This window comes from Pseudophryne corroboree, chromosome 12, assembly GCF_028390025.1.
Source record: "Pseudophryne corroboree isolate aPseCor3 chromosome 12, aPseCor3.hap2, whole genome shotgun sequence".
Classification (NCBI taxonomy): domain Eukaryota; kingdom Metazoa; phylum Chordata; class Amphibia; order Anura; family Myobatrachidae; genus Pseudophryne; species Pseudophryne corroboree.
The window spans coordinates 14,529,753-14,554,767 of record NC_086455.1 but is presented as its reverse complement, the minus strand read 5'-3'; the positions used below and the strand labels follow the sequence as shown (position 1 = coordinate 14,554,767).

Genomic DNA, 25,015 nt, shown 5'->3' with positions numbered 1-25,015 from the left:
GGCTTACCCCAATTGGACTCTCCTGTGGATTTGTGGCATCGGACAACGCCAGCAATATTGTGTGTGCATTAAATATGGGCAAATTCCAGCACGTCCCATGTTTTGCACATACCTTGAATTTGGTGGTGCAGAATTTTAAAAAAAACGACAGGGGCGTGCAAGAGATGCTGTCGGTGGCCAGAAAAATTGCGGGACACTTTCGGCGTACAGGCACCACGTACAGAAGACTGGAGCACCACCAAAAACTACTGAACCTGCCCTGCCATCATCTGAAGCAAGAAGTGGTAACGAGGTGGAATTCAACCCTCTATATGCTTCAGAGGTTGGAGGAGCAGCAAAAGGCCATTCAAGCCTATACAATTGAGCACGATATAGGAGATGGAATGCACCTGTCTCAAGTGCAGTGGAGAATGATTTCAACGTTGTGCAAGGTTCTGATGCCCTTTGAACTTGCCACACGTGAAGTCAGTTCAGACACTGCCAGCCTGAGTCAGGTCATTCCCCTCATCAGGCTTTTGCAGAAGAAGCTGGAGGCATTGAAGAAGGAGCTAACACGGAGCGATTCCGCTAGGCATGTGGGACTTGTGGATGCAGCCCTTAATTCGCTTAACAAGGATTCACGGGTGGTCAATCTGTTGAAATCAGAGCACTACATTTTGGCCACCGTGCTCGATCCTAGATTTAAAGCCTACCTTGGATCTCTCTTTCCGGCAGACACAGGTCTGCTGGGGTTGAAAGACCTGCTGGTGACAAAATTGTCAAGTCAAGCGGAACGCGACCTGTCAACATCTCCTCCTTCACATTCTCCCGCAACTGGGGGTGCGAGGAAAAGGCTCAGAATTCCGAGCCCACCCGCTGGCGGTGATGCAGGGCAGTCTGGAGCGACTGCTGATGCTGACATCTGGTCCGGACTGAAGGACCTGACAACGATTACGGACATGTCGTCTACTGTCACTGCATATGATTCTCTCAACATTGATAGAATGGTGGAGGATTATATGAGTGACCGCATCCAAGTAGGCACGTCACACAGTCCGTACTTATACTGGCAGGAAAAAGAGGCAATTTGGAGGCCCTTGCACAAACTGGCTTTATTCTACCTAAGTTGCCCTCCCACAAGTGTGTACTCCGAAAGAGTGTTTAGTGCCGCCGCTCACCTTGTCAGCAATCGGCGTACGAGGTTACATCCAGAAAATGTGGAGAAGATGATGTTCATTAAAATGAATTATAATCAATTCCTCCGCGGAGACATTGACCAGCAGCAATTGCCTCCACAAAGTACACAGGGAGCGGAGATGGTGGATTCCAGTGGGGACGAATTGATAATCTGTGAGGAGGGGGATGTACACGGTGATATATCGGAGGGTGAAGATGAGGTGGACATCTTGCCTCTGTAGAGCCAGTTTGTGCAAGGAGAGATTAATTGCTTCTTTTTTGGGGGGGGTCCAAACCAACCCGTCATATCAGTCACAGTCGTGTGGCAGACCCTGTCACTGAAATGATGGGTTGGTTAAAGTGTGCATGTCCTGTTTTGTTTATACAACATAAGGGTGGGTGGGAGGGCCCAAGGATAATTCCATCTTGCACCTCTTTTTTCTTTTCTTTTTCTTTGCATCATGTGCTGATTGGGGAGGGTTTTTTGGAAGGGACATCCTGCGTGACACTGCAGTGCCACTCCTAGATGGGCCCGGTGTTTGTGTCGGCCACTAGGGTCGCTAATCTTACTCACACAGCTACCTCATTGCGCCTCTTTTTTTCTTTGCGTCATGTGCTGTTTGGGGAGGGTTTTTTGGAAGGGACATCCTGCGTGACACTGCAGTGCCACTCCTAGATGTGCCCGGTGTTTGTGTCGGCCACTAGGGTCGCTAATCTTACTCACACAGTCAGCTACCTCATTGCGCCTCTTTTTTTCTTTGCGTCATGTGCTGTTTGGGGAGGGTTTTTTGGAAGGGCCATCCTGCGTGACACTGCAGTGCCACTCCTAGATGGGCCCGGTGTTTGTGTCGGCCACTAGGGTCGCTTATCTTACTCACACAGCGACCTCGGTGCAAATTTTAGGACTAAAAATAATATTGTGAGGTGTGATGTGTTCAGAATAGGCTGAAAATGAGTGTAAATTATGTTTTTTGAGGTTAATAATACTTTGGGATCAAAATTACCCCCAAATTCTATGATTTAAGCTGTTTTTTAGGGTTTTTTTAAAAAAACACCCGAATCCAAAACACACCCGAATCCGACAAAAAAAATTCGGTGAGGTTTTGCCAAAACGCGGTCGAACCCAAAACACGGCCGCGGAACCGAACCCAAAACCAAAACACAAAACCCGAAAAATTTCCGGCGCTCATCTCTAGACTTATTGCAAGCCTGGAAGAGGGGGATTTTATGGTGTCGCTGGACATCAAAGATGCTTACTTGCATGTCCCCATTTACCCACCTCACCAAGAGTACCTCAGATTTGTGGTACAGGACTGTCATTACCAGTTCCAGACGTTGCCGTTTGGCCTGTCCACGGCACCGAGAATATTTACCAAGGTAATGGCCGAAATGATGATACTCCTTCGGCAGAAGGGAGTTATAATTATCCCGTACTTGGACGATCTCCTCATAAAGGCGAGGTCCAGGGAGCAGTTGTTGATCAGCGTAACACTCTCTCAGGAAGTGTTACTACAGCACGGCTGGATTCTGAATGTTCCAAAGTCGCAGCTGATTCCTACGACGCGTCTGCTCTTCCTGGGTATGATTCTGGACACAGAACAGAAGAAGGTGTTTCTCCCGGTGGAGAAGGCCCAGGAATTAGCATCTTTGGTCAGGGACCTCCTGAAACCAAAACAGGTATCGGTGCATCACTGCACGCGAGTCCTGGGAAAGATGGTGGCTTCATGCGAAGCCATTCCCTTCGGCAGGTTCCATGCAAGGATCTTTCAGTGGGATCTGTTGGACAAGTGGTCCGGATCGCATCTTCAGATGCATCGGCTGATCACCCTGTCCCCCAGGGCCAGGGTGTCTCTTCTGTGGTGGCTGCAGAGTGCTCACCTTCTCGAGGGCCGCAGGTTCGGCATACAGGACTGGGTCCTGGTGACCACGGATGCAAGCCTCCGAGGGTGGGGGGCAGTCACTCAGGGAAGAAACTTCCAAGGACTGTGGTCAAGTCTGGAGACTTCTCTACACATAAATATACTGGAATTAAGGGCCATTTACAACGCCCTGAGTCAAGCAGAGCCCCTGCTTCGAAACCGGCCAGTGCTGATTCAGTCAGACAACATCACGGCGGTCGCCCATGTAAACCGCCAGGGCGGCACAAGAAGCAGGATGGCAATGGCGAAAGCCACAAAGATTCTTCGATGGGCGGAGAATCACGTGCAAGCACTGTCAGCAGTGTTCATTCCGGGAGTGGACAACTGGGAAGCAGACTTCCTCAGCAGACACGACCTCCACCCGGGAGAGTGGGGACTTCATCAGGAAGTCTTCCAACTGATTGCAAACCGATGGGAACTGCCACAGGTGGACATGATGGCGTCCCGCCTCAACAAAAAGCTAAAAAGATATTGCGCCAGGTTAAGGGACCCTCAGGCGATAGCTGTGGACGCCCTAGTGACACCATGGGTGTACCAGTCGGTATATGTGTTTCCTCCTCTTCCTCTCATACCAAAAGTACTGAGAATAGTAAGAAAGAGAGGAATAAGAACAATACTCGTTGTTCCGGACTGGCCAAGAAGGACTTGGTACCCGGAACTGCAAGAAATGCGCACAGAGGACCCATGGCCTCTGCCTCTCAGACAGGACTTGCTGCAACAAGGGCCCTGTCTGTTCCAAGACTTACCGCGGCTGCGTTTGACGGCATGGCGGTTGAATGCCGGATCCTAGTGGAAAAAGGCATTCCGGATGAAGTTATTCCTATGCTGATAAAAGCTAGAAAAGACGTGACAGCAAAACATTATCACCGTATATGGCGGAAGTATGTTGCTTGGTGTGAGGCTAGAAAGGCCCCTACAGAGGAATTCCAGCTGGGTCGATTCCTGCACTTTCTACAGTCAGGGGTGACTATGGGCCTAAAATTGGGGTCCATAAAGGTCCAGATTTCGGCCCTATCCATTTTCTTTCAAAAAGAACTGGCTTCACTGCCTGAGGTTCAGACATTTGTTAAAGGAGTGCTGCATATTCAGCCCCCTTTTGTGCCACCAGTGGCACCCTGGGATCTTAACGTTGTGTTGGATTTCCTGAAATCCCACTGGTTTGAGCCACTTAAGACCGTGGAACTAAAGTATCTCACTTGGAAAGTGGTCATGCTGTTGGCCTTAGCATCGGCTAGGCGTGTGTCGGAATTGGCGGCTTTGTCATGTAAAAGCCCTTATCTGATCTTCCATTTGGACAGGGCAGAATTGAGAACTCGTCCCCAATTTCTCCCAAAGGTGGTGTCATCGTTTCATTTGAACCAACCTATTGTGGTGCCTGCGGCTACTCGGGACTTGGAGGACTCCAAGTTGCTGGACGTAGTCAGGGCTTTGAAAATATATGTTTCCAGAACGGCTGGAGTCAGGAAGACTGACTCGCTGTTTATCTTGCATGCACCCAACAAGCTGGGTGCTCCTGCTTCAAAGCATACTATTGCTCGCTGAATCTGTAGCACGATTCAGCAGGCTCATTCTGCGGCTGGCTTGCCGCATCCAAAATCGGTAAAAGCCCATTCCACAAGGAAGGTGGGCTCTTCTTGGGCGGCTGCCCGAGGGGTCTCGGCATTACAGCTTTGCCGAGCTGCTACTTGGTCGGGTTCAAACACATTTGCAAAGTTCTACAAGTTTGATACCCTGGCTGAGGAGGACCTTGTGTTTGCTCATTCGGTGCTGCAAAGTCACCCGCACTCTCCCGCCCGTTTGGGAGCTTTGGTATAATCCCCATGGTCCTTACGGAGTTCCCAGCATCCACTAGGACGTCAGAGAAAATAAGAATTTACTCACCGGTAATTCTATTTCTCGTAGTCCGTAGTGGATGCTGGGCGCCCGTCCCAAGTGCGGACTCTCTGCAATACGTGTATATAGTTATTGCTTAAATAAGGGTTATTGTTATGAGCCATCCGTTGAGTGAGGCTCAGTTGTGTTCATACTGTTAACTGGGTAAGGTTATCACAAGTTGTACGGTGTGATTGGTGTGGCTGGTATGGGTCTTAAACAAAGAAAAATAGAAGGCTGCGCTAAATAAATACGTTCTGACAATAATGATGTTAGTATATTACTAGTACAATTTATTATAAACAGATAATATCACTAAATTCTTATGATCAATATGTCATAAAATGCATGCAACATAAATAAAACTTGATAAAATCATACAGTAGATATAATAATAAGGGGTTACCCAATTGGCCAGAATTTAAATTAATCGGTGAGTGGAAGAGTCCGTTCCAAATTGATCCCCCATTAAGTCCTCCAATTCGTATATGGCGATCCGGAATTTGTGTGGGGGGTGGTTCGGTCTTCCAATTAGTTGTCTCTGGCTTTGGGTCCCCTGTGCACCTGACGCGTTTCGCTGCGTTCAGCTAGCAGCTTTTTCGATTCGCCATATATGAATTGGAGGACTTAAATAGCAGATTGGACCGACAACTTCTACAATCCTCATTGCATGAGGAGCTCACCATTCAAAATCCAAGAGCACCGATTCCTCTAGCGGTAATTGCTATCCTATGGGACACTGCTTACCTCCTATACATTCATATATACCGGACTCAGATCGATCTGGGGGATCAATTTGGAACGGACTCTTCCACTCACCGATTAATTTCAATTCTGGCCAATTGGGTAACCCCTTTTTATTATATCTACTGTATGATTTTATCAAGTTTTATTTATGTTGCATGCATTTTATGACATATTGATCATAAGAATTTACTGATATTATCTGTTTATAATAAATTGTACTAGTAATATACTAACATCATTATTGTCAGAACGTATTTATTTAGCGCAGCCTTCCATTTTTCTTTGTTTATCTACCTTGTGGGGGTGACTCCCCCTAATTTAAGGCAGCAGCTCGGTGAGGGTGACTCCCCCTAATTTAAGGCAGCAGCTCGGTGAAACACCTTATACCCAAAGCGCCCGAGTACCCTTGGGTAATCAAACATTCTGGTATGGGTCTTACCCTGGATTCAAAAATTCCTTTCCTTGTAATGTCAGCTCTTCCGGGCACAGTTTCCCTAACTGAGGTCTGGAGGAGGGGCATAGAGGGAGGAGCCAGTGCACACCAGATAGTACCTAATCTTTGTTTAGAGTGCCCAGTCTCCTGCGGAGCCCGTCTATTCCCCATGGTCCTTACGGAGTTCCCAGCATCCACTACGGACTACGAGAAATAGAATTACCGGTGAGTAAATTCTTATTTTCTCCGTTGTGTATGGAATTTTTTTATATATATATTCTGTTATTATTATGTTGTTTGTGACAGCTATAGCATTATTGGGTATTTTGTATTAATCACCAATATACACTGAATGCAGCACTGTTAAGTATTTTTTCCTTGAGTTTGGTATTGGTAGGCATCCTAATAACAGCAGCTTGGCTGGGTTCTCATATTGAGCCCTTTGAATATCTCCTAGCTCAGCGCCCTGCGTGTAGTTATGTTTTTTCAGACTCTGTGTAAGCTGTTTATACATACTGTACAGTAAATATGCGAGGCCTAGGCCGCTTTAGTGGTCAGAGTAATGTTACATTACATACAACACACAGTAGAGCTGCTGACATCAGAAGATTAATTTCACTATGGGAGTTACATAGTAGGAACCGATTTCTCGAAATCAGTGGGATTTCAGTGATATTGGAACTATATTTAAAGTGGCAACCAGACTTATAACTGATTGCTGCTTTAAATTAAGCAGAAATCGTGCAAAATTGTCACCTATAACATAACATAACCTGCGATGTCCTATTCCTATACTGACCTAGTCTCTAAAGCCTTGCGCGCCATAGGGATTATCCAAAGTTGCACTGAAGGACGTTTCGCGGTGGAATATGCAATTTTTACACTGACATACCCCATAGTCAGTCAGTGACCTCACAAGCTGCACCAGCCAAGGTTGGTGCCACCAAAATAGCGGAGTTGCTCTGCTATTTTAGTGTCACCCCCTCGGATGGTGTCACAGAGCAGCAGCGACTGACGATATGCACCATCTTACGTGTTGGGAGAGGCTGGGGGCTGCGCAATTCCCTTCGCGTCGTGAGAACGAGGGCATGACAAACGGTCAAGCCCCCAAAATGGCACACCAGGAGTGTGGCTTTGCAATCAATGAGGCCGTACCCCCTTTCACGCTCATGAGCCAAAGGCGAGTACACAGTACCCCACTGGTTGACCTCTCCCCCCATAGTGACACCACTAGAAACAGGAATACAAAACTTTGAGCGCCTACGAGCGAATCACACACATTTTAGTCCAATTTCCAGTTGCGGCTGAGTGGGAAGCAACTATGCAAACTCTGATCATTTCCAAAGGGTGGCCGGGGCGTGTAGGCGGAATTGCAGGCTATACGAAGTTGCGCTGAGAACCATCTGAGGATCGCTTGTACTAGGGATAAGGCTGGTGCGAATGACTTGATCCAGTCCCATATATGTGTAATACAGTGGTGTTCAGCCATGGCTCTGCAGTCCTGGGCCCTCACGCTAAGCTGCTGTACAATCCATAGTCTCTCCCAGAATCCTTCCTCACGAGCCATCTCTGGTGGGGGACGTATGCAGAAGGTGACGTCTGGGAGCGAGCCTAGCACATTATGCAGTCTGACTCTGCAGCCGAGTCGGGTTTTCTTAATTCGCATTCTCCAGGACAAACAGAGTCATGGCAGAACACCATGAGGCATTATGCAATGCACAGATACACTGGGATTCCAGGACCCACCTCCAGGCAGGCAGAGCCACAAGGACAGGAAACCGGTTCAATGAGGACTTTATCGCATTATCCCAGGGAGATGACATACAGATATACAGCAGGTACCATATAGTAATCCTGACAGCAGCGGATAACTGTTGGCAGTGACAGTGGTCAGTATTGGATTGTCCTGGCGCCATTGGTATATTTCAGTAAATTAAGGATTAACATCAGTTCACTAGAAATAAGTTCTGTGACGATCCCACGTGTAGTAGAATTCTGCTTTCTCCTGGGATTACAGAAGGGCTGATGACGCGGGTGGACAGTGTCTACACACTAAACCTTATGACGTTTCATCAACTGGTCCTACCACACTGTATAGATTATATTACAGCAACTGTACTTTATGCCACTGCGTCTGGCAGTGCTTCACGCGAGGTCTTAGGTGGTCATTCCGAGTTGATCGCTCGCTAGCTGTTTTTAGCAGCCGTGCAAACGCTAAGCCGCCTCCCACTGGGAGTGTATTTTAGCTTAGCAGAAGTGCGAACGAAAGGATCGCAGAGCGGCTACAAAATTATTTTGTGCAGTTTCAGAGTAGCTCCAGACCTACTCAGCGTTTGCGATGGCTTCAGACTGTTCAGTTCCTGTTTTGACGTCACAAACACGCCCTGCGTTCGCCCAGTCACGCCTGCGTTTTTCCTGGCACGCCCGCGTTTTTACGAACACTCCCTGAAAACGGTCAGTTGACACCCAGAAACTCCCTCTTCCTGTCAATCACTCTGTGGTCAGCAGTGCGGCTGAAAAGCTTCGCTAGACCTTGTGTGAAACTACATCGGCCGTTGTGAAAGTACGTCGCGCGTGCGCATTGCGCCGCATGCACAGAAGTTCCATTTTTTTGCATCATCGCTGCGCAGCGAACATTTTCAGCTAGCGATCAACTCGGAATGACCCCCTTAACCTGCACGCAGGCGAGGCAGCTACTTTGTGATAGGCTGAGTTGTGATGAATATTCTATCAATTTACTTAGAACCAGCACCTTCATGACTATTAATCAGGCCTCATGAATATTAATAATGCAGTTCTTCACAGACGGCACTAGTGGATGCTGGTTCAACCCACAAAGTTCATGGCCCACCTACATTTTGATGAGAATTCACACATCAACTGAGAGTGCAAATCATCTCTGGTCCCCCCTGTGCAAGTGCAGACTGTTATAACACCCTATTCAGCCCAAGTTTTCTGCTACTACGTCTGCATAGTCCACAGGGCGACGCATGAAATTGCCACTGTCTACAGCTGGGTACACACCTGCCCGACTTGTCCATTAACTAGGTAAACTATACACACTTACAAATTGGCTGCTCGATATGTCGGCCCAGACGTCATAACCAGGCGGGCATTTCAATTTGCCCGCTCAGTTGTGATGTCCGTGCCAGCGATCCCTGCAGCCAGTGTACGGATGGCTGGCGGGACGCCCTTATACACATATATCATTCAGGTATACTGGCTTCTGCTGTGCTGCAGTGCCAATCAGATACGTCTGTGAACGACGTTGCTCATAGACGTACTGTGATGGTCATTCCGAGTTGATCGCTTGCTGACGTTTTTGCAGCGCAGCGATCAGGTCACTACTGCGCATGCTTATGCACCGCAGTGCGCAGGCGCGTCGTACAGGTACAAAGCGGATCGTTGCTGGATGATGGATTTAACGAAGAATCGATTCGCACAGCCGATCGCAAGGAGATTGACAGGAAGAAGGCGTTTATGGGTGTCAACTGACCGTTTTCAGGGAGTGTTTGGAAAAACGCAGGCGTGTCCAAGCGTTTGGAGGGCGGGTGTCTGATGTCAATTCCGGGACCAAAAAGACTGAAGTGATCGCAGAAACTGCAAAAAACTTTTTCAACCCGCTCGGCTGCACAAGCGTTCGCACACTTGCAAAGCGAAAATACACTCCCTCGTGGGCGGCGACTATGCGTTTGCACGGCTGCTAAAAGTAGCTAGCGAGCGAATAACTCGGAATGACCCCCTGTATCAGGTGTACACAGCTGACAAGCCTTTTGCAATATGAGAAACAATATATTGACGATTGTGTACTCAGCATTACTCTCTTGCAGCTACAGATCGCTGCCTGGCGGGTTTGTGGCTGTCTGCTTGGACTGACACAGGGAGATAAGTTTCTGCTGCGGGGTACACTGGGCTCCACATGGAATTACATCGGGGTGTAAAGTAGGATCTTGATCCGAGGCACCAACAGGCTCAAAGCTTTTGACTGTTCCTAAGATGCACAGTGCCGCCTCTTCTATAACCGCGCCTCCAATCCAATTTGGTGCTTTTGATTCTCCACCTTGAACGTCTTACACAGGACATAATGGCTGAGCAGTATGGATAATGGACCATCCTGAAGCCACCAAGAAGATAATATACATGTATGAGGGATAAGTGGTAGATCAAAGGCGATAAAACATTAACCTATACTTGAATTAATACACTTAAATTGAAAATACAAATAATACTAGACCAATACAGTTCTTGGAGGTTGTACGGCAGACGCGGTATTCCTCACAAATAAGGAGTGCTCCAAATATACATGAACAATAAAGTGAAAAAGAGCCTGTTTGGATGCAAACGCCGTTGGTGCTGCGACCAGTGGGTTTGACTAGGACAGTCCCGGAGACTTGATTCCAGCTGTGTGGAGGTATGCCGAGGTTTTACTGTAAGTCAGGTTCAAGTCCGGACCTTTTCCTGATTTGTGACTTTATCATTATCCTTCCACGTTGTACAACATCTGAACTGGGACATTGATTTCTGTATATGGATTACCATTGGATAGAACCTATGTTGCTATTTTAAGTATATTTTAATCATGTGTTGGAATAAATCTACTTTTATTACGTGGATCTGGTATGGATTCAGCATTTAAAAGAAACCGCTACATGTGGATCCTAACCATAATATAAGTGAGTTGGGTACGCCATACTCATTCATCAGCTTTGGGTCTAATCTGGTACTGAGCCTTTAAACTAAAGAAACCTTTATAACCACATACTCAGTGAGTCTTCGGTGCGCTTATTCTTCCCGCATCATTGGTGGTGAGACCGTATCCTGTTATTCACTACGGAAAATTAGACGTCCGCCTGTCATCTTCCAAACAGAAGGGGGAGGGGCTGCTTATATTGAACACATGACTACACATTGTATTTCTGTTGTGTATGGATATTTGGAGCACTCCTTATTTGTGAGGAATACCACGTTTGAGACTCCCATACAACCTCCAAGAACTCTATTGGTCTGGTATTTGTATTTTCAATTTTATTGTATTGATTCAAGTATCTGTTATTATTTTGTCACCTTTGATCTACCAAATTAGTTAACTTGGGCTGACATAACTTTTCGCCCCAGTTCATCTCTTTTACATTTGTCAAGAAGATATGTTGCTTATCGTGGATCATTGTCTGAGACTAAAGGGCCCCATACACTACCGCGATATGTCTGAGGCAATTTCCCTTGAACCGCCCGGCAGATCGCATACGATACAGCGTATGTTGTCCTTTTGCATACGATGTATCGTATGCGATCCCAGCCATGCCTGCAGGAACAGACATATCACGAGTGCAGCACTAACGATCTAGGGGCTCCGATCGGATGCTCACGGGAACGCGCATCGGATCGGATGTAAAACATATCCGATTTGCCACTTTTTAGCCTTTCGGGCCAATAAATCGGATGAAATCGGGCATTATCGTTCTAGTGTATGGGGCCCTTAACAGCAGATGAGCCTGGACTTCATCAATTGACCCAAAAGAATTTTAAGTCTGTACTCGGACCCACTATGGATGTCCTGTTATCTGGTGGGCAGGAATAAACTATATTCTGTGAATGTTACCTGTGATATTCAGGACCTGACTATAGTACATAGAGTCCATTCTTCCTCTCACTGGTGCCTGGAAGGCTTCCAGCATCAGGAAGACGACAGCGTACCTCTCCCGCTGCCATTTCTATACAGAATTGCACAGCACAACAGAATATTCTGTGATACATAGGGATATAAGAATATATTGTTTCTTTTTAACGTTTGTGAGCCACACTCAGGCCTTCTAGGAGTGCAGAAGTTGCCATAGCAACCAGCTTATACTTGCCTCATAAGTGATCGTTATTAGCCAATTGGTTGCTATGGGAAACTTGCCACCGCCCCCCCTCCTATGAGGTATAATACATTTGCCACATAGTGCAATTCTTTGATTCTAGATCCACAATTCAGTGTATCAACCAGAGGGCCAGATGTGTCGCAGCTGCTCCAATGCCTTGGTCCACTCACTACATTTGGGATTTTTTGTTACAGTAACTTCCCATTTAACAAATGTTCTGCACTGAGCACTTTCTCAGGGATTTCAACAAGCAGGAATGCAGCTTGGTATACATTACATCATCTCTTATCAGCAACTAGATAAACCCACAAGTACTTTCTCTGAGCGCGCAGGGCCAGGTACTAGCAGGTGTCACTAGCTTGCAGGTACCTGCACTAGGGCTTCCTAGCAAGTAAAATTAGGACAATGTCTCCAGACCGAAGTACGCATTCACAATCATTAGGAAGTCGATCCACCGATACAGAACTAGTAGATTATTGCAATACGGTTTCTTTTTAAGTAGCAGAGGGCTCCACCTTGTGACCAGTGCAGATTACTGCGTGCCTGTGACACTGCCATTAGGAAGTAAAAGCTGTATTTGTATTTCCTATAACTCTTTACAGTGGGGAAAAGAGCCCTGGTTGGTTCTGCATTATGGGGGAACTTTGAACTTCCTCACACCCCAAGGATGCGGTCTACAGTCAGCTTAATATTACATTACAGATATTATAGGTAACCACTGATTCTGATTAACAAAAATCTGACTACAATCTATTGTCTAAAGCAGTGGATTCCAAACTTTTTTTTAATCACGGCGCCCTAGAATATCAGAATTTTTTTCACGGCACCCCTAGGCCAAAAATTTCTTATTGAGAAATGTAGAAAGAAATATTACATTAAGTAGATTGATCCTTAGGGTCAGTTATGTGGTGACGGACAAGATCTGCTTCTGTTTGGCCACATATTTTATGACTGGCAGCCACCAGCACTGGTTTTGCCTATTATATTGACCATGAATAATTTGAATTGGTCCTGGACCTCCAACCCAGGGCACCCCTGCAAGTGTCCCGAGGCACCCCAGGGAGCCACGGCACACAGTTTGGGAACCTCTGATCTAAAAAGAGTGACTTGTGCCCCACAATCTCAGTAGAGATCCCAGTTAATTGCTAGGCTGTTTTTTTTTTTTTTTTTGTTTATAAATAAGTTGAAAAACTTTTGCCAATAACAAAAACGAAACTTATTAGATTTTATTACATTATCTTTACAACATTTTTGGGTTGTAGATTTTTACAACAAGCCGGAGTCATCGTCTTCACTAGTGACCCGACGGAAAGGTTAGACCAGTGGCTAAAAGCTAATCAGTCCTATTACACTGAAGGGTCATTATCACAAAACGCCAGAGTAAACAAAAACTAAACCTTGCTGCAATGAAATAACCGGTAACACTCAATCCAAAGTCATTTGGTTCTATATTGATTTTTTTTATTACTAGTGATGCCTTTTACTGTAATTCAGACTTCCGTTAGTGTACAATAGAGATAATTTATAACACGGGAAACTAGGGCAGCATCGAACAGTCACTTGCAGAAGCAGTCGTCACGCTGGGAAAGGATTGTGAGTCCTTGTGTCTTTTGGTGAGGTATCTGTGGGTTTGCTGGCGTGTTGCAGCTTGGAGAACCTCGTAACAATCTTCATTCTCTTAACATGCAGAGACCTGGTTCAGAGGCTCCTCGAGGTAATGCACTAGAGCTTGGGCCTAGTAAAGGAGGCAGAAAGAGAACCATTACAGAACATAAAAGTATTCCTTTTCCTTTACACATCATACAATGCTCTGTCATAAGTGGTAATAAAGTACGAAAAAGTTCATGTTAGATATTGCTTTGAAAGCACTGTGTGCACGTAGTCACTGTGACTACAAGAACCTTGTGCATCAGTCAGGTCTCTCCCGATCTATTCACTCAGGACAACCACTGCAGTTATAGAGAACACCACTGGCTGCTGGTTAGCCATACAATGAACAAGTGCAGAGGTCGAAAAGTTACAAAAATATCAAATGATGCCCCACAACGGGATGCAGTTGGCATCCCGGGAGTCAGGAAAGCCGGCATCATGTGACAGACACCGGAATCCCAACATCACTCGGAAATCGCAGCACCGCAGCACAGACATCCCAAAGGTGAGTATCAGGATGACTGTTAGGGTTAGGCACTAGAGCAGGGATGGAACTACACATACCAGCATGCCCCGCAACAGTTTTGCAATTTGGTCATGCTAAAACGGTTGCAGGGAATGCTGGAATGTGTAGTTCAACAACAGCTGGCGAGCCAAAGTCCTTGCACTATGTTAGCCCTAGCGCACCCTCCCTTGATGAAAGAGGCTTTAGGAGAGGGTAAAGGAGAGAAGGCCTATATTCCTTGCACAGGTTTTTGTTAATAAACACAGAAGTGATTACATCCGCACTCGCAGATTATATACGTATTATTTACAGAAATGTATATATCTTGTCATCACTTGTGTTTTATGCATTATTTTTGTACATGAATGCATCAAGTATTTTTTTATCGCTTACCTTAGCTTTTAACATGCCAAATCCAACAGTCTCCTTGGCATACATACACAACAACAGGTTTGACACTCTTGTAATCGCAACGCGGCCTTCCTGTGACGCAACAACAAACAAGCAATTTATGAGCATCTGATTCACTTCCTAGAGAGCCGTGTCTATTGTTTACACGGGTGATCTCCTCACATTGTACAAGTTTTCACAGTTCCCTCAGAGCGCAGTGGGCGAGTTCCCGCTGTCCAATCCAAATTGATCTTTGGGGAGATCCTGTAAACATGCACTGCAGAAACTTCTCAAAGCTGTTGTGATAGCCAGATTTTGTATAAGACCATAAAAAAAAAGGTTAAAACTAAATAAAGAATGACCGTTGTCCACGAAACTTATTATAATGAGAGTTCTGTCACTTCAAAATAATAAAGTTCCTATTTCTTCACATATACAGTCACTGTTCCATTTCATTCCCTTATACCACAGGTTCTCAAACTCTGTCCTCAGGATCTCACACGGTCCATGTTTTCCAGGTCACCTGTAGATTTTTTAAATGTGACAGTTAGTGATACACAGTGCAGCTGCTGGGAGACATGGAAAACGTGAACCGGGTGGGGTCCTGAGGACAGAGTTTGAGAACCACTGCCTTATACCTCCTGCAAGTGGAAGGTGGCGCTTACTGACGGGCACGGTGTATATACAAAAATAAGTTATACTAGTGAAAAAGCTGCCATTTGTCCTAAGCCAGGTCTGAGCCACAGTGTGGGGTGAGAGCTGAAGTGACTTACCATACAGTCCATAAGGATGAATTTAAGATTGTCCTCGTTGAAGGCTTGATGTCCATTTTTATCATAGGCAGCCCAAATGTTACTAGCAATAGCAGCTGTAACTCGGGCGTCTGTGTCACCATAGCCAGAATATGCAAGTAGAGAGCCTTCATTGTTCAGGAGCCTGAGGAATAAACCACAGAGGATTTACCAACCTGTTCCTGGCACCGGAGATTTGGTCAGGAGAGTCTAAAAGACGACATTCGTCATAAAACATTATTGTATATCTTTACCACCTGGGACTCATCCATGGAAGAGAAACAAGAATACATTATTCAGCACCCTGGGGCTACCTCCCAATGTTTCTGTGGTAGTAACCCATTGCAATGGCACCCAAATAAATAGGTGCCAACCTGGCGTCACTGCATAGGGTACAGTCATGTTATGCTTTTCCCAATTAATTTTCAATTGGAGCCTTGCCTAGATTGATCGTCAAATAACTCATGACTCCAGTCACTTAAACCAAGTAGAATGAATAAGTGGGAAAAGCAGAGCACAGCACAGTTTTTGCAAAGAATAAGTGGGAAAAGCAGAGCCCAGCAGAGGTTTGAGAAGAAAAAGTGGGAAAAGCAGAAGCCAGCAGTTTTGAGAAGGAAAAGCAGAAGCCAGCACAGGTCAGAGAAGGTTAAGTGGGAGAAGCAGAGGCCAGAGAAGGATAAGTGGGAGAAGCAGAGGCCAGAGAAGGATAAGTGGGAGAAGCAGAGGCCAGAGAAGGATAAGTGGGAGAAGCAGAGGCCAGAGAAGGATAAGTGGGAGAAGCAGAGGCCAGAGAAGGATAAGTGGGAGAAGCAGAGGCCAGAGAAGGATAAGTGGGAGAAGCAGAGGCCAGAGAAGGATAAGTGGGAGAAGCAGAGGCCAGAGAAGGATAAGTGGGAGAAGCAGAGGCCAGAGAAGGATAAGTGGGAGAAGCAGAGGCCAGAGAAGGATAAGTGGGAGAAGCAGAGGCCAGAGAAGGATAAGTGGGAGAAGCAGAGGCCAGAGAAGGATAAGTGGGAGAAGCAGAGGCCAGAGAAGGATAAGTGGCAGAAGCAGAGGCCAGAGAAGGATAAGTGGCAGAAGCAGAGGCCAGAGAAGGATAAGTGGCAGAAGCAGAGGCCAGAGAAGGATAAGTGGCAGAAGCAGAGGCCAGAGAAGGATAAGTGGCAGAAGCAGAGGCCAGAGAAGGATAAGTGGCAGAAGCAGAGGCCAGAGAAGGATAAGTGGCAGAAGCAGAGGCCAGAGAAGGATAAGTGGCAGAAGCAGAGGCCAGAGAAGGATAAGTGGCAGAAGCAGAGGCCAGAGAAGGATAAGTGGCAGAAGCAGAGGCCAGAGAAGGATAAGTGGCAGAAGCAGAGGCCAGAGAAGGATAAGTGGCAGAAGCAGAGGCCAGAGAAGGTTAAGTGGCAGAAGCAGAGGCCAGAGAAGGATAAGTGGCAGAAGCAGAGGCCAGAGAAGGATAAGTGGGAGAAGCAGAGGCCAGAGAAGGATAAGTGGGAGAAGCAGAGGCCAGAGAAGGATAAGTGGCAGAAGCAGAGGCCAGAGAAGGATAAGTGGCAGAAGCAGAGGCCAGAGAAGGATAAGTGGCAGAAGCAGAGGCCAGAGAAGGATAAGTGGCAGAAGCAGAGGCCAGAGAAGGATAAGTGGCAGAAGCAGAGGCCAGAGAAGGAAAAGTGGGAGAAGCAGAGGCCAGAGAAGGATAAGTGGGAGAAGCAGAGGCCAGAGAAGGATAAGTGGGAGAAGCAGAGGCCAGAGAAGGATAAGTGGGAGAAGCAGAGGCCAGAGAAGGATAAGTGGGAGAAGCAGAGGCCAGAGAAGGATAAGTGGGAGAAGCAGAGGCCAGAGAAGGATAAGTGGGAGAAGCAGAGGCCAGAGAAGGATAAGTGGGAGAAGCAGAGGCCAGAGAAGGATAAGTGGGAGAAGCAGAGGCCAGAGAAGGATAAGTGGGAGAAGCAGAGGCCAGCACAGGTCAGAGAAGGGTAAGTGGGAGAAGCAGAGGTCAGAGAAGGGCAAGTGGGAGAAGCAGAGGCCAGAGAAGGATAAATGGCAGAGGCCAGAGAAGGATAAGTGGGAGAAGCAGAGGCCAGCACAGGTCAGAGAAGGGTAAGTGGGAGAAGCAGAGGTCAGAGAAGGGCAAGTGGGAGAAGCAGAGGCCAGAGAAGGATAAATGGCAGAGGCCAGAGAAGGATAAGTGGGAGAAGCAGAGGCCAGCACAGGTCAGAGAAGGATAAGTGGGAGAAGCAGAGGCCAGAGAAGGATAAGTGGCAGAGGCCAGAGAAGGATAAGTGGGAGAAGCAGAGGCCAGAGAAGGATAAGTGGGAGAAGCAGAGGCCAGAGAAGGATAAGTGGGAGAAGCAGAGGCCAGAGAAGGATAAGTGGGAGAAACAGAGACCAGAGAAGGATAAGTGGGAGAAACAGAGACCAGAGAAGGATAAGTGGGAGAAACAGAGACCAGAGAAGGATAAGTGGCAGAAGCAGAGGCCAGCACAGGTCAGAGAAGAGTAAGTGGGAGAAGCAGAGGTCAGAGAAGGGCAAGTGGGAGAAGCAGAGGCCAGCACAGGTCAGAGAAGGATAAATGGCAGAGGCCAGAGAAGGATAAGTGGCAGAAGCAGAGGCCAGCACAGGTCAGAGAAGAGTAAGTGGGAGAAGCAGAGGTCAGAGAAGGGCAAGTGGGAGAAGCAGAGGCCAGCACAGGTCAGAGAAGGATAAATGGCAGAGGCCAGAGAAGGATAAGTGGGAGAAGCAGAGGCCAGCACAGGTCAGAGAAGGATAAGTGGGAGAAGCAGAGGCCAGTACAGGTCAGAGAAGGATAAGTGGGAGAAGCAGAGGCCAGCACAAGTCAGAGAAGGAGAATAAGTGGGAGAAGCAGAGGCCAGAGAAGGATAAGTGGGAGAAGCAGAGGCCAGCACAGGCCAGAGAAGGATAAGTGGGAGAAGCAGAGGCCAGCACAGGTCAGAGAAGGAGAATAAGTGGGAGAAGCAGAGGTCAGAGAAGGGTAAGTGGGAGAAGCAGAGGCCAGCACAGGTCAGAGAAGGATAAGTGGGAGAAGCAGAGGCCAGCACAGGCCAGAGAAGGATAAGTGGGAGAAGCAGAGGCCAGCACAAGTCAGAGAAGGAGAATAAGTGGGAGAAGCAGAGTAATGTGGCAGGGGCTGCATACTCACAGGGTGCTCTGCACACCACCAGTGTTGGCCTGGCTCAGCACCTGGGTCAGAGCTTTGGGCCGTAACATAATAATACTGCACTAGAACCAAGCCAGAAAGCAGTCTCTCCTACTTCCTAATATCTCATCATGTGACCCGACTCCGCCCAACATGCCGCGACGCAAAGCATGCTGGGAATTGTAGTCCGAATGACTAGAAACCACTTTATATACCAACGCCCGGAAACCATGGCAGTATCTCGTTCCCCTCACAGCAACGACTGCTGAGCGCAGTATAATAACCAATAAATACACTAGGTGAGGGACAGAAAATGCCTGCTGGCTCCCGTTGCCATAGTAACAGACTAGGCCTTGGAACGCACGTTGCGTGTCACGCTCCATTTGTTTAGATACGACGGGACCTGTCTCTGCGCCCTGATTGGCGGTGAGAGGTCAGGTGGTGAGGAGAATGACGCAGCACAGCCGTGTGCGGGGTCGTCCGGGCCGCCGGGGGGCGCTGCACGTCGTATCCGTGAAGACAAAAGCGCGGAGTTGTCGTTCTCCTCTCAGCCGGCGACACTCCCCCTTTCTGCTCTTTCTCGCGGGGTGGGCGGGTGTAAAGAAGATGGCGGAGAGCGGCGCTGACGGTGCGGCCTCCAGCACCCCCGTGCCGGCGCCGGGGAAAGGCCTCATCCGGGTCACAGTGAAAACGCCTAAGGACAAGGAGGAGATCGTGATCGGGGAGACGGCGTGTGTGCGGGAGGTGAGAGCTGGGGAAGGGCTCGGACGGTGCTGGGGGCTCAGTGATTGGGCAGGGGGCTGCTGCCTATGCAGATAGGGGCGGGAAAGGTCAGAAACACCCCAGGTGTATGGGTATCATCGTTCCAGGCCTCCCCAAGGTGTCAGGGTGCCATTGTACTAGAACCCCATTCGCTCCCCCCCCCCTCCCAGTTGCTAGGGTGCTATTGTACGAGGATACCCCCCCTCCTCCCAGTTGCTAGGGTGCCATTGTACTAGAGCCCCCTCCCCCCCCCCAGTTGCTAGGGTGCCATTGTACTAGAGCCCCCTCCCCCCCCCCCAGTTGCTAGGGTGCCATTGTACTAGAGCCCCCTCCCCCCAGTTGCTAGGGTGCCATTGTACTGGAGCCCACACCCTCCAGGTGTGTGGGTGCCATTGTACTGGAGCCCACACCCTCCAGGTGTGTGGGTGCCATTGTACTGGAGCCCACACCCTCCAGGGGTCAGGGTGCCATTGTACTGGAGCCCACACCCTCTCCAGGGGTCAGGGTGCCATTGTACTGGAGCCCACACCCTCCCTAGGGGTCAGGGTGCCATTGTACTGGAGCCCACACCCTCCCTAGGGGTCAGGGTGCCGTTGTACTGGAGCCCACACCCTCCCTAGGGGTCAGGGTGCTGTTGTACTAGGACCCCCTCCCCCCTCCAGGCTTTTGGGTGCCATCATACTATGCCACCCCCCTCCCAGTTCTATGGATTCCAAAACACATTAGTATTTACAGAATTGTTGGGTGTTCATTGCTCTTCCTAACACATGCAGGTCCTGTAATTATTGGGGTTGTTTTACAAACCTAGTCTTAAGGGCCCTACATACTTGACAAGGAGCCCAACGGCCGATACTGGTGGGGGGGTTGGGTGACAGGGGGAGAGAAGTTTCTTCATTCCCCCCGGCCCCATAGCCCTGCATGCTAATATAGACGAGATTGTCCATATTGACTTGCATGTTTAAAGGAGCTGGCACCAACAATAAACGAGCACGGGGACGCTCATCGTTAGTGCATACACGCTGAACGATATCTCATTGATTAATGAACAAGATCGTTTATATCGCTCAGTGTAATCGGCCAGTGTGTGGGGCCCTTTTAGAATAGAAGTGAAGGAGAGACTGAGGGCAGGATGTACTAAGCTTAGAGAAGTGATAATTTCACTATGAAAGTAAAAGCCAATCAGCTCCTAATTGTCATTGTTAAAACCCAGCCTGTGACATGGCAGGAGCTGATTGGCTGGTACTTTATCACAGTGAAATGATCCCTTCTCTAAGCTTAGTACATCCCGCCCTTGTACACTAATGATGGTATAAGTTGCTGCTCTCAGAAAATAAAACGAGCCCACTTCTGGGAGATAAAACAGTATATAAGTAGTTTATGATTGGAAATTGGATGCTACATTTTAATTTTATTACACTATGTTTAAAAGGAAACTAATGTAAAACTATTGTGTCTAAAGAATCACCAGTTATTATAAAGCATCAGGAAGGGAAGAGCTGTGTCACAGTGGTAAGTAGTGGGTTAGCCTGTGATAGACGTGGGGCGCTGTCTGTATAGATGATCAGACTTGATCTTTGGACGTATGTTGGCACCATCAAGTGATGATGTAAATGTTGCATTAATATAGATTTGTTTGCAGACCGGAACCACTTGGCACATAGTCCCTAATAGCCTCAGGTCTGGTCTGGCTCTTTGTTTTAGTACAGATTTTAGGACATCCTTTTGTTAATTTCCCCTTCTGTATCATGCCCTTTGCAGGCAGGTCATCCCACCTATACATCACCCTTTATATCAGAAGTGGGAAACCTTTGGCCCTCTAGCTGTTGTTGAACTACACATCCCAGCATTCCCTGCTACAGGTTTGCTATTTGGCCATGCTAAAATTATTGCAGGGCGTGCGGTGATGTGTGGCTCAACAGCTAGAGTGCCAAAGGTTCCCCATCTCTGCTTTTAGATGATGAAATGTCTCCTAAACCTGTTCTATATAGTTGGGGTTTGAACGGGATAACAGCAGTGAGGAAGCAGGCAGTCAGAATACCGACACACCGACTGTCGATATCCCGACAGGTGGGGCAAACTAAACTTACCCCAACCCGCAGCCTAACCCTAGCCCTTCTACTCCCGCAGTCTAACCCTAACACACCAAACCCCCGCCCCTGCCCATAACTGGCATACTTATGTTCTAGATTCTGGCGTCTGCATTCTGACAGTTGTTGGGATTTCCGCACTGGTCTCCTGATCGTCGGGATTCTGTCCATCAGTCTGCCCACTACATCCCTATAGTTGCAGATCTGAACGTTGTATTCTCTGTGGGTTCTCCCCAATCACTCCTCGGTCTACTAGAAATTCCTCACCCTAAGCAACCGAAGACTATACTGTGCCAGCCTATTGCCTGGCTACATAAAATCCAAAATATAAACAGGGTTTCCTTATTTGCTGCTTTCTCTTGTTTAAATGTTCATAAAACTAATGACAGTATTATAGTGGTCGATTCAATTTACTAACGGTTGAATAGCGCGGGGAATTAGGTACCAGCGCTGTTCAGTACAGTTAAGCGACACTCAATTGTCGGGAATTCTTCTCTCGCCCCAGGGGGTTGAGAGAGGAAATCCGACAAAAGTGCTGCCGCGCGAGGCTGATTCTGTCGGGAATCAGCATCGGGGTGGGGAGTTAAGTGGGAGAATGCCCGTTCTCCCGACAAATCAATCTGTTAAGTCCGGGAGAACGGTCCTTCGCCGACTTAACTTGAGCTGAATTGAATAGCGACTGGAGCTAATTCCTGGCACTATTCAACGGTCGGTGAATTGAATCGACCCCATAGTGTAGTATATTGTGGTTATAAATGAATCGCCACTTTGTGTTTCACTCCATGTCGGAGCTGGTGATATAGAGAAAGAGACGCATAGTCTGAATATATAGCAGAACGGGCAAATTACCCTTTTAAGGTCATTATAACGGCATATGGTGTCTTCCTCCAAAGGGCTTGTAGATATTCCCATTTACAAACATAAGGTAGAGGAGGGGACAGTGTGCGATAACATTTGGTACAGAAAGCTTAGATCACAACAAGCAGAGTAAATGACAAATGATATTTGATATGTAATGATGGTTTGTCCCTCTGCCGGTTCCGGTGTAACGTATTTCATCTTTCAAGCGGCGGGTCATACTCCTCTTAATTGCGGAGCCACAGATCACTCTCCTCCCCTGCAATTGACATATACATATATCCGTTGTGGCTTTTGAGACCCAGGTGTATGATTTTTGCATTAAATGGTCACAATCTTGATTGTTCCTCTAGTGTACCCGGAACGTTGATGTACCCAGTCACAGACTTGTGTCCTGCAAACACATATCGCCAGTCTAGATGTTAGAGAACTGTTGTGTACATACTGGTCCCTACTCTGAATGTGATCTGTGTTCTGCAGCGAGCTCGTGTCTAAATAGCATCCACTCATTCCGCTATACTCGGCATTGTCTCCGCTACCTTTGGGCTTTGTTTCCTATAGTCCTCTTCTCTCTTTTTTTTTTTTATGGATTCACAAGGTACGTTACTACTTTAGAGAATCAAATTGTCTGGCTTCTCCTAACCTGCTTGACCCGACGTATTGCAGTGTAAATCCATGCACTGCTCCCGCTCCCCGTACAAGTGCCTCCAATACATAACCATCACATACTGTCATTTCCCTGCAGTCAGGTGTCCTTATGGCCCTTTCTGTAGGGTTATGCGCACTGCTCTGGCTAATAGTCCCACAGATTGGTTATCACCAATCGCTTATGGCCAGACCAGGGAGATTTAAGTGTCCAATTATCACCTCTCTGTAATGACAGCATAACGCAAGAGCTTGAAGTGGTGATGTACAGCATTGTCTGTGACTTCTGGGTGAATGGGCGATTCAGTTGTTTGCACCCGCGGCTCTCTGTTGGGTGCTCCGTTTGGACCTGAACAGCTGCATAAAATGCAGAGCTCACACCAACTAAAGAGGCGGTAAGTGCGTATGTATAAATCGGCACTTCGGGTGCCTATATGGCTTCCAAAGCAGTACTGTAGACAGCTTTAAACACTTTGGGGGTGATTCATATGTTTTTGCGGGGCTCCTTGCTGGGCGTCTAAGAATAGGCGCCCAACGGAGCAACTTAATTGTTTCTCTGTTCGGAATTTGTGTTGTTGCGCCTAAAAGCCCCGGATTAAACCGTGCAAAGCAGCTAAACCCGTCTAAAGAAGTGGTTAGGGCTCCCAAACCACGGACTTTGCACACATTCCTTCTCCTTCCTCAGGAGGCTGCAAGAAGAGATCCCTGCGGCTAATAGCCGTCTAAACAGACATACGTAGCTACTATTTAGGGTCTCTCATGGGGGAAACAGGACCTGTGACTGAGAGATGTCCCCTCGCTGCAGCTGTGCTATGCTATGATCAGCACTTTCAGGCTAGTCACAGAATGGACAAACTAAACACTCTGCAATCCAGTTGGTGCACAGAAGGAAGCAGCCAGCACTAGACCCTCTAGGGCAGGGGTGGGGAACCTTCAGCTGTTGGACTACACATCCCAGCATGCCCTGCAACCGTTTTAGCATGGCCAAATAGCAAAACTGTAGCAAGGCATGCTGGTATGTATAGTTCAACAGCTTGAGGGCCAAAGGTTCCCCACCCCTGCTCTAGTAGTTCCACCTCACCCCTCAAACAATGGATGCCACTATGAGTAAATTAAGAACTCCTTAGAATATTCTCCTTAGAATATTAATATACTCATGTGAATATTGCTACAGGAGGTATACAGACAGCAGGTTTCAGTCTTCAAGAGCCTAGAGAATCCAGATTTCACGTACTTAATATTCTTTCTCTATCGTCCTAAGTGGATGCTGGGGTTCCTGAAAGGACCATGGGGAATAGCGGCTCCGCAGGAGACAGGGCACAAAAAAGTAAAGCTTTTACCAGATCAGGTGGTGTGCACTGGCTCCTCCCCCTATGACCCTCCTCCAGACTCCAGTTAGATTTTGTGCCCGAACGAGAAGGGTGCAATCTAGGTGGCTCTCCTAAAGAGCTGCTTAGAGAAAGTTTAGCTTAGGTTTTTTACTTTACAGTGAGTCCTGCTGGCAACAGGATCACTGCAACGAGGGACTTAGGGGAGAAGTAGTGAACTCACCTGCGTGCAGAGTGGATTTGCTGCTTGGCTACTGGACACTAGCTCCAAAGGGACGATCACAGGTACAGCCTGGATGGTCACCGGAGCCGCGCCGCCGGCCCCCTTGCAGACGCTGAAGAGAGAAGAGGTCCAAAATCGGCGGCTGAAGACTCCTGAGTCTTCATAAAGGTAGCGCACAGCACTGCAGCTGTGCGCCATTTTCCTCTCAGCACACTTCACACAACAGTCACTGAGGGTGCAGAGCGCTGGGGGGGGCGCTCTGAGAGGCAAATAAAAACCTTATTAGAGGCAAAAAATACCTCACATATAGCCCACAGAGGCTATATGGAGATATTTAACCCCTGCCTAACTTCAAAAATAGCGGGAGACGAGGCCGCCGAAAAAGGGGCGGGGCCTATCTCCTCAGCACACAGCGCCATTTTCTCTCACAGAAAAGCTGGAGAGAAGGCTCCCAGGCTCTCCCCTGCACTGCACTACAGAAACAGGGTTAAAACAGAGAGGGGGGGCACTGATTTTGGCGATATTGTATATATATAAAAGATGCTATAAGGGAGAAACACTTATATAAGGTTGTCCCTATATAATTATAGCGTTTTGGGTGTGTGCTGGCAGACTCTCCCTCTGTCTCCCCA

General features: G+C 47.7%; 2 protein-coding genes across 2 annotated transcripts in view; one reads left to right on the top strand and one right to left on the bottom strand.

The window, feature by feature from the left end:
* Positions 1 to 13,198: 13,198 nt before the first annotated feature.
* On the bottom strand, positions 13,199 to 18,741 carry LAMTOR2 (late endosomal/lysosomal adaptor, MAPK and MTOR activator 2). Its single transcript, XM_063947063.1, has 4 exons — positions 18,484 to 18,741; positions 15,306 to 15,468; positions 14,536 to 14,625; positions 13,199 to 13,722 (listed from the first exon to the last, which is right to left on the bottom strand). Exons 1-4 carry the CDS (start codon positions 18,549 to 18,551, stop codon positions 13,666 to 13,668), a joined length of 378 nt encoding a protein of 125 aa, XP_063803133.1. The 5' UTR covers positions 18,552 to 18,741; the 3' UTR covers positions 13,199 to 13,665.
* A 229-nt stretch (positions 18,742 to 18,970) lies between these two features.
* Positions 18,971 to 25,015, top strand: part of UBQLN4 (ubiquilin 4) — a 28,209-nt gene continuing 22,164 nt past the window's right edge. Inside the window, exon 1 of the mRNA XM_063947062.1 lies at positions 18,971 to 19,224. Coding sequence (XP_063803132.1) covers positions 19,087 to 19,224 — 138 coding nt within the window. The 5' untranslated portion in view covers positions 18,971 to 19,086. The remainder of the gene's footprint in view (positions 19,225 to 25,015) is intronic.